The sequence below is a fragment of the Marmota flaviventris genome, chromosome 5 (genome assembly GCF_047511675.1).
Source record: "Marmota flaviventris isolate mMarFla1 chromosome 5, mMarFla1.hap1, whole genome shotgun sequence".
NCBI classification, from domain to species: domain Eukaryota; kingdom Metazoa; phylum Chordata; class Mammalia; order Rodentia; family Sciuridae; genus Marmota; species Marmota flaviventris.
In genome coordinates this window covers 117,027,377-117,040,397 of record NC_092502.1, presented here as the reverse complement: position 1 = coordinate 117,040,397, position 13,021 = coordinate 117,027,377, and the positions used below count along the sequence as shown (strand labels likewise).

Genomic DNA, 13,021 nt, shown 5'->3' with positions numbered 1-13,021 from the left:
ACTTATATATTCAATTTAAAAAATGCCAATGTTTTATTTGGGGCATATTGATTATAATTTTATGTTATTACATGTTCATTCTAATACTATTTTTTATTTACAGAACATTTTCACCAACCACTCTCTGGATATAAATGTAAGGTGGCTTGCTGTGCTATACTTTAAACATGGAATTGATCGTTACTGGAGACGTGTAGCCCCTCAGTAAGTTCCATCAATCCTCAGTGTAATGCTTTGCAGATGCAAGAAGTTAAAAGAATCTGTTTATGTAAAAGAATGTGTTAGTGCTTGCTTTGGCAGCACATACACTAAAATTAGAACAGTACAGAAAAGATTAGTATGGTCTTTGCATAAAGATGACATGGAATCCTGCAAAACATTTGATATTAAAAAATAAAATCTAAAAAAAAGTGTGTTAACTATTGAAGAACAGTATTCTTCATAGTTAATTACCATTCAACAGCCATAATATTATTTTTCTTCCTGGGTTTTATTCCTCTGTGAGCGTGTGTGTGTGTGTGTGTGTGTGTGTCTATCTGTCTGTCTGTCTGTCTGTGTCTCTCTTTGTATTTTTGGCCTTATGAGTTGATCAGGCTGAGTGAATAAATCAAATTGAACAAAAGCCTTTTCTTTCCCTTTTAAAGATTCTTAATATTAAGATTTTTAAAAATGCTATTAAGAAGACAAACCCAACTCATTTCTGAACCATCTGAATAGTAATTCCTGAATATTATTCTTGCCTCTTTGGTAGATACATTTTTTAAAAAAAAATACATGCATTTTTAATCTCAGACTCAATTGTAACTGATATGTAGGTGGTTAAATGAACAGATTTGTGTCCCCCTTATTTTTTTTTTTTCTTTTATTTGTGTTACTGAGGATTGAACCCAAGGTCTCAAGCATGCTAGGCCAGTGTTCTATCACTGACTTATATTCCCAGCCCCAGATTTCTCTTAATACTGAATTGTATGTTATATAATTGATGGAAAGGCAAGATAGACATGGCCTTGGAATTTATTTGATAGAAAATAATGAACTTGGGGCTGGGGTTGTAGCTCAGTAGTAGAGTGCTTGCCTCTTATATGTGAGGCCCTGGGTTTCATCCTCAGCATCACATTAAAAAATAAATAAATAAATAAATAAACAGACAAATAAAGATATTGTGTTCATCTACAACTTATATATAAACATATATAATATAAATGAATATGAAAATAATGAACTTTGCTAAAGAAATAATGTGATCTTCGTTTTCCTGTAGATGGCACTATAGCTCTGTAAATTCTTAAACCTTAAAAAATAGTAAAAGCTTACCTGAGATCTTCAGAGTGCATATAAAACATGCACTTGAATAATATTGGAAACAACCAGAATATTTTCAGGCTGCAATTAGGATACTATAGTATGAAGAAAATACTTTTCATCTTATTTTAGAATTGACTCATAGTTTTGTGAGAAATGATGTAGAGTTGAGAAGCATTATTGGGTTTTAGGAAATGTTTTAGCAGCACCTACATTACTGCTGCTTGTCCATTTAAATTTTACACATCTAAAATTAATTTTGTTTCACTGGTTATATGAATAATATACTTATCAATAACCATGTCAAAGAAAGAATAAATTATGATTAAATACCTCAGATTATACATTTGCTAAGCATGCTCTGTACTACTGAACTGTACCCCCTATTGAAGTTGCCTAGGGGTGCTTAGCCACTAAGTTACATCCCTGTCCTTTTTAAATTTTTTATTTTCAAAATAAAGTCTTGCTAAATTGCTAAGGCTGGTTTTGAACTCAGAATGCCATCTCCTGCTTCAGTCTCCTGAACTGCTGGGATTATAGGCATGCACCCTTCACCTGTTTGTTTATTTATTTTTAAAAAATTTTTATGGTGCTGGGGATCAAACCCAGGGCCTTATGCCTGCTAATCCGATGATTTACCATTGAGTTACATCCCCAGCCCTTAATTTAGTTTAAATTTAAGAAGTTAAGGGAGAACTCATGTGGTATTGAGTATTTAAATTCCAGGCTGTCTTTTTTTTTTTTTAGTTGTTGATAGACCTTTATTTATTTATTTATATGCAGTGCTGAAAATCGAAACCAGTGCCTCACACATGCCAGGCAAGTGCGCTACCAGTGAGACACAGTCCCAGTCCCTCCAGGCTGTCTTTTAGTGTGTATTGAGATAAAAGCCAGAAAGGAGATGAATATACTTAGAAAGGGGGCAAAGATGGCAGATTAGTAATTGAACCTATATAAAATTAAGGTACTTACAAATATGCTTGTTTGTGTTCTTGTCTTAGTTTCATCCTATATAAATTCTTACTTTTGACCATTATTTTTACAGAATGAGAAGTAACTTAAGCTTATATATTACTACTATATACAATGAGATTTAACTGAATCCTAGTTAATTATATACTCTATAATTTCTATATGAGATACAAACTAAATTCATCTAATGGGTACATAAAATTTAAGGTGAAAAGTAAATAATTATCTACACATTGCTAAAGACATGAGTTTTCTCCATGTTAATCATTGGATTCCTGTTTCTTTACTATCCATGTACTTTTTGCATGGTGTCTATTTTTGGTAGCTGATCATTATATTCTCTTATTTTAGTTAGAATTAAGAAAACTGATTAACCTGGTTCCTTGGCATAGAAGAAAACTTGAATTTCATCTTGAAGCAAAACATTATAGGAGAAAACATCAGCTCAGGGGTTTGATGATAAGAGGGAGCTATTAAAGTTGGAAAATACAGCATGGATATAAGATGATTAAAATAGTCATTTCTAATGGGAAAACATAGGTCTGCATTGGCCACCTAAATGTTTACCTTAATCTTGCTTTCTCATTTCTTTACTAATCTTGAGCAAGTCACTCTTGTTATTTTAAAGAATTCTTATACTTTCGTAAGTATGTTATATACTCTCATATAACCTACTTAAAGGTACACAAATGAAGAGTGCAGTTAGAATGTTTGTAATGGAACACATCAATGGCTACCAGTTGGAACTAGCTAGAACACTACTAGCAATCAAAAAACTATTGCACATATGTACATTTTATTGCTTTCATGGTCAGATGTATATTCAGCTTTTGCAGGTACTGTCATTTGGTTTTCCAAACTGGTTGTGCCAATTTGCAATCCGGTTAGTAGCACATGAGTATTGGTGCTCATTCCACATTCTCATCAACATTTGATCTGAACTTTCATTTTTATCATTCTGGTAGGCTTGGGAATTTTAGTTTTCATTTTCCTGGTGAACCTTTTTTGTGTACTTATTGATTGTTTGGATGTTATCATCTTTTGTGAAGGGTCTGTGATATGCACATTTTAAAAATTTGGGTTATTTTTTTGATTTGTGGGACTTGATACTCATCTTAGGTGTTACTGCTTTATCATATATACCTATTGAAAATATCTTTTTCCACTTTTATCACTTGCTTTTTCATTATCTTAATGGTGTCTTTGTTTCTTTTTGCTGGGGGTAGTTTTGTTGTCTTTAACACCTTTGTTCTTAATTTTGATTTTGAGTCAGTATAGCTACCTATCTTTTATAATTAGTTTGTGACCTATTTATGACATTTTGCTCAACCAACAATTAAGAAAATACTGTGTCTTCTGGTACACTTGGTTTACTTTACTCATTTTGCTCTATGATCTTTCTGGAATTGATTTCTGTACAAGATGCATGTTTGAAGTAGGGGCTGTACCATGTATTCTTTTACTATTGAATTACATTAGTACTATTATTATTCATTAGGCACTTTGTGTGGTGCTGGTTTGGATTCTCTAATTTGTCTAGTTGATGTTTTTGTCTCTTATTAAGACTTAATGTATTTTCTTTTACTTTTGGATTTAATTTGCTGTTCTTTTTCTAGCATCTTCAAGGTGGAATGTTAGATAATTGATTTTGTTTTTCTAAAGGTTGCATGTCCTTTAGAAACATTTTCTTTTTTTCTTACGTTGCATGTCCCTTATTAGGAAATCCGAAGTGTTATAAAACCTGAAACTTTTTGAATGCCAACATGACACCTTAATGTGGAAAATTTTATACCTGATCTCTGTAGTGGTGGGTCTCACTCAAAACCTGGGCACACTAAGAAAGAAATATTGTATAAAATTACCTTCACACTGTGTGTATGAGGTATATATGGAACATAAATAACTATCATGTTAGACTTGGGTCCCCAGATAACTTATATTATGTGTATACAAATATCTCAGTATCTCAAAATCGTAAATCTGAAAGAGTTCTTGTTTCAGGCATTTCAGATACGAGATGTTCAATCTGTATACACATTTTAGAGCTTTAAGACTCTTCTTATAATTGTAACTTTTAGTTCAGCCTTTTGTGTGTGTGTGTGTGTGTGTGTGTGTGTGTGGGTGTGTGTGGGTGTGTGTGGGTGTGTGTTGGGGATTGAACCCAGGGCCTTTTGCATGCCAAGCACGTGCAGTACCACTGAGCTACAGTCCCAGCCCTTGGTTAAAAATATTTTAAAAAGATCTTCTGTGGTTTATTTTAAGATGTATAGGTTAATTAGAAGTATGTTGCCTTGTGCCTTGTTTCCAAAAAACCTTTTAGTTCTTTTTTGGTTACTGTTTTCATTATTTAAAATGTGCTGTGTTGTTTTGTGATCGAGCATGTGGTATTTTGGTACGTATGCACTTGAATGTGTGTGTGTATTTGTGGATTTTACTATTTTATGTGTCTCAGCTTGAATTTGTGAATTGTACTATTCAACTGGTCTGTGTTTCTTTGATTTTCAGCTTCTTTTTTCTTTCGGTTATTGAGATGTGTTAATATTTAAATATAATTATCCACTTGCGTATTCTTTTTCTTGTAATTTTGCTTTCTGTATATTTGAGGCGCTTAGGATCATATAAATTCAAGGTTGTCAGATTTCTACTGAATTGACCTTGTCATAATTATGAAATTTTTTTCTTTATCTCTAGTAATAAGTTTTGACTTAACGTCTAGTTTGTCTGACATTAATAGAGCCACACCAGCCATCTTGTGGTTAGTATTTGCATGTTATACCCTCTTTTGCCTTTTTCTTTCAATGTTATTTTGTTGTTGTTTTGTTTAAAATGTGTATCTTACAAATAAGTTGGATTTTGTTTTGTATCTGGTATAATAAATGTTTTAGTTTTAGTATTACATTTGTTTACATTTAATATAAATACTGATATAGTTTGGTGTAAATCCACCCTTTGTTTCCTGTTTATCTCTGATCTTTGCTGTTTTTTTCTTTCTTTCTTGCCTTTCTTTGGATTATTCAAGAAACTTATATTAGTCCCTCTGTTTAAAAGCTTGTTGAGCACACTTCCATTTCTCAAGTGATTTTCCTACAGATAACATGTATCCATGATTTATTAGAGACTGTCCTTATGTTAGTACTTTACTTTTTTTAGATAATGCAAGAATGTTAAAGTAATACTTTAACCCCTTTTAAAACTTCATAATCATTAATACTCTTGTTTAGTACTTTAATTTGCCATATATTTTAAACTCCATAAAATGTTATTTTATCAACAGTATTCATTTAAATTTGCCTTTATAACATTTTAATTCTTTTTAGTGTTACTGTGCTTAGCTTCCATCTGGCTCCATTTGTTTTCTGCTTGAAGAACTGTCTAGTATTTTTTAAGGGCACATCTGCTTTCAATGGGCACGTAGAAGCAGAAGTGCTTTTTTTCTTATTATGCTTTAATCTTGATATTTCCCACTAACCTTCTAGTTATTAAATTTATTGCAGTTATTATGCTTATTAGTTCTAGGATTTCTTTTTAATATTTAGAAAAAAGTAGATTCTAGTTGTCTAGTGAAATTCTCCATATTTGGCCTACTTTCTTGAACTTATTCATAATTAGAATGTGATTTTGTTAATTATAATGTTTGTGCTCCTGTTTCTATTTGTGTTTTGGATCTAAGCATTTTTTTTTTTCTGTATGTTGGTATGCCTGGTAAGTTTTAGTTGAATGCTGAATGTAGCATAGTTAAAATTGGAAAGTTTTTGAATTCTCTTACCTGTTTCCAGAGAGAATTTGTTAATCAAATACCTTAACCTTTATATAGTTAATGATGATCTTTTTCTGGTTCACTTTTAATCCCAGGTTACATCCTTTCTGGGGTTTCAGCAGCAAGCCTTGCATGTTTACCCAGATACTGCCATCATGGTGGGCCATGAGCTTCAGTTTTTGTTGCTTTACACTTCAAGGCCTACTGAAATCTCTCTTTAGCTCTTCAGTGTCTAGCTGCTGCTTTCAGCTTCATTTTTTGTGGGTACATAAGGAGCAAATGCAGTGGCCTATCTCAGTTCATTCCTTTCTCTCTGAGATCTAAGTCTCCTGAATCTTAGCTTCCTAGATTGTTTTTAGTATTTTACATTAGTTTTCTCAAGCTACCCTAATAAATTCCCACAAACTGGTGGTTTAAGACAACAGAAGTTATTATCTCACAGTTCAGGTGGCTAAAAGTCTGAAATCAAAGTTTTTGCTCTCTTTGAGGAAATTAGGGAAGAATTTTTTTGGTTTCTTTCTAGCTACAGCGGGGGCAAACAATCCTACTTGTTTCTGCGTTTATAGCTGCATCACTAATCCTGTCCTCAGATGTCACATGTCCTTATTTCTCGGATCTCATGTTTCTCATTGTTCATATTTTCCCTTTATGAGGACACCAGAACCAGGCTTGGTGGTGCAATTCTGTAGTCCCAGCTTACTCTGAAAGCAGAGGTAAAAGGATCTAAAGTTCAAGGCCTGCTTAGACAACATAGGGAGACCCTGTCTCAAAGTAAAATTTTAAGAAGTGCTGGGAATGTAGCTCAATGGTAAGAGTGTTTTCTTAGCATGTTTAAAGGCCCTGAGTTCAGTCCCCAGTACCCACCTAAATCCAGTATGACCTCATCTGAATGTTATTACATATGTGGAGACTCTACAGTATTTCCAGATAAAGTCACAGTCCCAGGTACCTGGGGTTTGGACTTGAGCATTTCATTTTTGTGGAGACACAATTTAGCTCACAATAGATGCCTTATACTTTTTTTGTTTATTTGAATATGTTTATAGTTGACCTTGTTGAGATGATTTGTCTCATGCCAGCTATTCTGTCATTGATAGAATAAAAAAGAAAAACCTTAAAATGAAGTCTTTAAAATTAATTTCAAAATTAACAATGTGTTCATTCAGTTCAAATCTTACCATGTGTAAGATCTTTTACAATGACTTTTCTCCTTGTATATCCTTTAACTTTCTAGTTTTCCTGGAAACAGTATGGAGGCAATTGTTAGTATTATGTTTATCCTTTCTATAGATGTAAAATGAAAGTTTTTAAACTAGTTAATTTCTAATATCCCAAGTATTCTGATTCTGTCTCTTTCCCCATAGAATAACCTCAACTCAGATTTATAAAAGCCAGTGGAAGCCTAATATTTACTAGTATAGATTTATTTATCCAACTTTTTTTTTTTTTGGTAGCCAACACTAGTAAAAATGAACATCAAAATATTGTGTTAATTACCCTGGATTTGCCTTATTTTTTAATGCTTACTGTGTTGTGCTTCCTGTTAATTCATTTATGAGGGAATTTTGTTTCTCATTTAATGTGCCAATATTTAACTAACGGAAATAATTTTATTTATTTACCAAAAGAATCAGAATAACATGTTTAAAAGGCTTTGTATTGTAAAAATTCATAGTAGTGCTTATCTGTATTCATTATTAGGTGTCATTCTCTTGCATAATGTTTTTATCTTTTTAATAGTGCTCTCTCAGAAGAGGAAAAATGTACTTTGCGTGCAGGGCTCATCACCAACTTCAATGAACCAATAAACCAGGTTAGTGAGACAAATGAATTCTAAATATTGTTTCCCTTTTATATTTGCTTATTTTCCATGCTAATATTTTTATCTCTCACTAAAAATAAAATTGTATGTCATTATTTTCCTTTGTGGTTGTTTATATACAACTCATTTGCTAAATTTTAAATTTTGAAATCCAGTGATAGTTGTTAAGAATTTTGGTTAGATTTGGCTATTAATGATTTAAAACTTGGAAGTCATTAAAATGTATACTTGATAATTTTCAACTTTCAGGGTTTGAGCTAGTGTTTAAAGCAAATCTTTAAATAATTGTGGTCTTATTGCATAGAAATTAATTTTTAACAAAAAAATGAACAGATAAAATATGTTACATACCTAAGGCATGAAAGTATTTGACTCCAGAAATTAATTTAGTTTCTATCCTTTTCCTACTTTTTCTTTTTAAACTATAAGATGACTTCAGCTTTTTGTCTTTATTTCTTGAATCCATCATATTTTCAGTTCTCACTGCTCTGTAGCAATTAGGTAGTTTTTTTCCCATTTCAATGAAGTTTTCTTCTAAGAATAAATTTTTGCTTAAAGGTATAACAGTTTTTAAAATTTTTCAAGGATATATATATATATATATATATATATATATGTACACACACACACACACACACACTTGATGTCCTACATATCTGTCTATCTATAAAGATTTTTTTTCCCCCTGAATTCTGGGAATTGGGGATGGAACCCAGGGGTATTCTACTATTGAGCTAAACCCTGAGCCTACACCTTTTTTTTTGGATACTGAGGATTGAACCCAGGGGTGCTTAACCACTGAGCCACATACCCAACCCTTTTTTGTCTCACTGAGTTGCTTAGGGCCTCTCTAAGTTACTGAGGCAGGTCTTTTTTTTTTTTTTTTTAATCGGTTAATACATAAGTGAATAACATTCATTTATGATCATCATCAAGCATTATGTATATGCAACATAATTATGATATGGTATACCTTTATATGCCTAGCAGCATAGTAAATTTACACAAACACAAATAATGACAATGACATTGGCCATAGGGAATTTTTCAGTTCCATTTTAATCTTATAAGGCCAATGTCATATATCTGGTACATCCCTGACTGAAATGTCATTATGCAGCATAGACTATAATTTGTTTTAGAAAATATGAATATCAAAAAGTGTTCTTTTCTTTTTTATTTGCTGTAATTAGTTATATATGACAGCAGAATGTGCTTCAATTTGTTGTACACAAATGGAGCACAGTTTTTCATTTCTCTGATTGTACACGAAGTAGAGTCACACTATTAGTGCAGTCATACATGTACCTAGGGTAATGGTGTCAATCTCATTCCACCATCTTTCCTACCCCTATACCTTCTCCATTTCCCTCCCTCCCCTTTCTCAATCTAAAGTTTCTCCATTCATCCCATGCCCCTCTCCTGTTATGGATCAGCATCCACTTATCAGAGAAAATATTCGGTCTTTGGTTTTTTGGGATTGACTTACTTCACTTATTATGATAGTCTCTAACTTCATCCATTTGCCTACAAATGCCATAATTTTATTCTCTTTTGTAAGGCTGAGTAATATCCCATTGTATATATATACCACAGTTTCTTTATCCATTCATCTTCTGAAGGACATCTAGGTTGGTTCCACAGTTTAGCTATTGTGAATTGAGCTGCTATAAACATTAATGTGGCTTTGTCTCTGTAGTATGCTGTTTTTAAGTCCTTTGCATATATGCTGAGGACCAGAATAACTGGGTCAAATGGTGGTTCCATTCCCAGTTTTCCAAGGAATCTCCTTTCTGCTTTCTAGAGTGGTCGCACCAGTTTGTAGTCCCACCAACAATGTATAAGTGTGCCTTTTCCCCGACATCCTCTCCAACACTTATTGTTGCTTGTATTCTTGATACTACCATTCTCACTGGAGTGAGATGAAATCTTAGAGTAGTTTTCATTTGCATTTCTCTAATTACTAGAGATGTTGAACTTTTTTTATGTATTTGTTGATTGATTGTATATCTTCTTCTGAGAAGTGTCTGTTCAGTTCCTTAGCTCATTTATTGATTGGGTTATTTTTTTGTCAAGTTTTTTGAGTTCTTTATATATCCTCAGGATTAGTACTGTATCTGATGTGTGTGTGTGTGTGTGTGTGTGTGTGTGTGTGGTAAAAATTTGCTCCCATCTGTAGACTCTCTTCACCTCAGTGATTGTTTCTTTTGCTGAGAAGAAGCTTTTTAGTTTGAATCCATCCCATTTATTTTTTCTTCCTTTAAAAAAATTTTTTTTTTTTTGTAGTTGTAGATGGCCAGCATACCTTTATTTTATTTGTTTATTTTTATGTGGTTCTGAGGATCCAACCCAGTGTCTCACACATGCATGCTAGGTCAGTGCTCTGACACTGAGCTATAGCCCTAGTCCTCATTTATTATTCTTGCTTTTATTTCTTGCGCTTTAGGAGTCTTGTTAAGGAAGTCAGGGCCTAATCCGACATGATGAAGATTTGGGCCTGCTTTTTCTTTTGTTAGGTACAGGGTCTCTTGTTTGTTTGAGTTGAGTTTTGTGTATGGTGAGGGATATGGGTTTAATTTCATTTTGCTGCATATGGATTTCCAGTTTTCTGAGCACCACTTGTGAAGAGGCTGAGGCAGATCTTGAACTCATGATGCTTCTGCCTCAGCTTCCCAAGCCTCTGGGATTACAGGCATGTGCCACCATGCCCAGCCCCCAGCCCTTTTTATTTTTTATTTTGAGACAGGGTCTTGCCAAGTTTCCAAGGCTGACTCTTGAATTGTGATCCTCTTGCCTCATCCTCACGAATAGCTGGGATTACAGGCATGTACCACCATTTCTGTCTGATTCTTCTAATTTGAATATTAAAATCTTACTGTATTTGGCAATATTTCTGATTTTTAAAAATATTTTATTTTTTAGTTATAGTTGGACACAATACCTTTATTTATATGTATTTTTATGTGGTGCCGAGGATTGAACCCAGGGCCTCACACATGCTAGGCGAGCACTGTAGCTCTGAGCCACAATCCCAGCCCCTGATTTATTTTTTTAATTGTTGATAGACCTTTATTTTTATTTATTATTTTTATGTGGTACTGAGGATTGAATCCAGTGCCTCACACATGCTAGGCAAGCGCTCTACCACTGTACTACAACCCCAACCCTCTGATTTAGTTTTATATTCACCTTTATAAGTGATCTCAACTCTCAGTTTTGCAGCAGTACCTTGAAAAGAAGCTGAGAGAGAATGGAGAATGGAGTTGTTCTCACTAGGGCAGGAATTGATTGGTTTGGGGTTTGGGTGATTAAGAAATAAATCATTCCCTATGTATTCTATTAATCAGTATTTAGGAAGCACTGATCTATACAGATATTGTTATTTAAATACTCAATATTTGATGTTATTTCCATTCTTAGGTTAGTGGTTCTTAAAATTCGTTTTTATAGAACCTTTATTCTGCTAAAATTGAAGACCTTAAAGGATTATGTCTTTTGATATTTACAGGATTACAAACTAAAACTGAGAAATTTAAAAATATTTCTTAGTTAACCTAAACATTTTAAAACTGTACTTGTTGACGCAAGTAGCATTTTGTGAAATGAGCTATTGTAGCTGTTTACAAAATAATTTAGGTTGAAGAATGACATTGTTAAGAATTTTTGCATATGTCTTTAGTGTCTGGCTATTTAAAAAGAAGACTTCAGAATTTTATATCTTCTTCTTCATTCTTCACATGTTGTGATATGTTATTTGGTAAACATATGAAGAAAACCTAGGTTTTCACTGATACATAATTTAGGAAAGGGAAATTAACGTTCCTGAAAGGGCTCTAGTGTACCCTATTTTGAGAATCACTGTCTTAGTTTTTTAGTGAAATTTTAATCATTTTTGTCAAACGTGTGATAAATCAAAAACGTAGTTTTGGGGGCTGGAGATATAGCTCAGTTGGTAGAGTTCCTGCCTTGCATGCACAAGGCCTTGGGTTCAATCCTCAGCACCACAAAAAATCAAATAAGTAAATAAACAAAAAGGTAGTTTTTAAACTATGAATACATTCTTATTCATTGCCTGGGTTTCATGTTTATTTCTTGATGATTACTTTTCCCTTTTAGATTGCAACTCAGATTGCAGTGCTGATTGCAAAAGTTGCCAGATTGGATTGTCCTCGACAATGGCCTGAACTGATTCCCACTCTTATAGAGTCTGTTAAAGTCCAAGATGATCTTCGACAGCACAGAGCATTGCTTACTTTCTATCATGTTACTAAGACACTGGCATCTAAACGACTGGCTGCTGATAGAAAACTGTTTTATGATGTAAGTTTTTTAACATAGTTAAGTTTGATTATGAAAATAATGCTACTTGCATACAAATGAATACAGTTTTACTTCTCTTAATATTTTATTGAAAGGTTATGGAGTCTTCCTAATTATAAAATACAGTGATGTGAATGGAAAGATCACTTGGTTGCCAATGAGTATTGGTTGGAAGGTAATGGTCCCAAAGCTAAGAGATTGATTAGAGGCTATTATAAATCTCTTAAAATGATGCAGTGATAAAGGGAACAATTTGGTAGGCATAGAGTTGAAATTTTGGAAGTAAAATTGACATGTCTGAGTAATTGATGGATGTAGAGCAGTTGTACTACTGAGGGAGTGGTAGACCTTTGTTAGGTATTCTGCCATCAGTTGTTGGAGAAATTTTCCTTTCTTTATATACTTCCTTTGGGGCTTTTTTATTTGACCTTTTAAAATAAATAAGTTATCATGCTGAGGATTAAATTCAGTGTCTTGTCTCTACCACTGAGCTACATCTCTGGTTCTTGACTATATTTGAATTGTCAAAATAGTGATTTTCCTGTTTCTCATCCTAACATTTTGGACTGTACTATGTAATGTTAGTGAATCTCAAAAGTATTTGTTATTTTGTTCTTGCTTACCTTTGGTAATTGTAAAGAAATTAAAGGTATATGATTTGAAATCTTATTGTATGATCACATGATAGGGCTTAAGAAACTATTTCAGGTATGTTCTCAACCATAATTCTGTGTTAGTCAGGTTTTCATCACTGTGACTAAAATACCTGACAAGGAGAACTTAGAGGAGGAAAAGTTAATTTTGACCTCATAGTTTCAGAGGTTGAGTTCATTGAGGTTCAGCCAACT

At 33.2% G+C, this 13,021-nt stretch overlaps 1 protein-coding gene and 1 non-coding gene across 6 annotated transcripts in view; both read left to right on the top strand.

The window, feature by feature from the left end:
* Positions 1–13,021, top strand: part of Ipo11 (importin 11) — a 202,416-nt gene that overhangs the window by 29,307 nt on the left and 160,088 nt on the right. For all 5 annotated transcript variants that reach the window (XM_071612569.1, XM_071612568.1, XM_071612567.1 and 2 more), the window contains 3 exons: positions 104–204; positions 7,772–7,844; positions 11,970–12,173. In XM_071612569.1, coding sequence (XP_071468670.1) covers positions 104–204; positions 7,772–7,844; positions 11,970–12,173 — 378 coding nt within the window. The remainder of the gene's footprint in view (positions 1–103; positions 205–7,771; positions 7,845–11,969; positions 12,174–13,021) is intronic.
* Positions 285–391, top strand: LOC114095015 (U6 spliceosomal RNA). Its single transcript, XR_003583181.1, has one exon. It is a non-coding gene; the product is annotated as a U6 spliceosomal RNA (small nuclear RNA).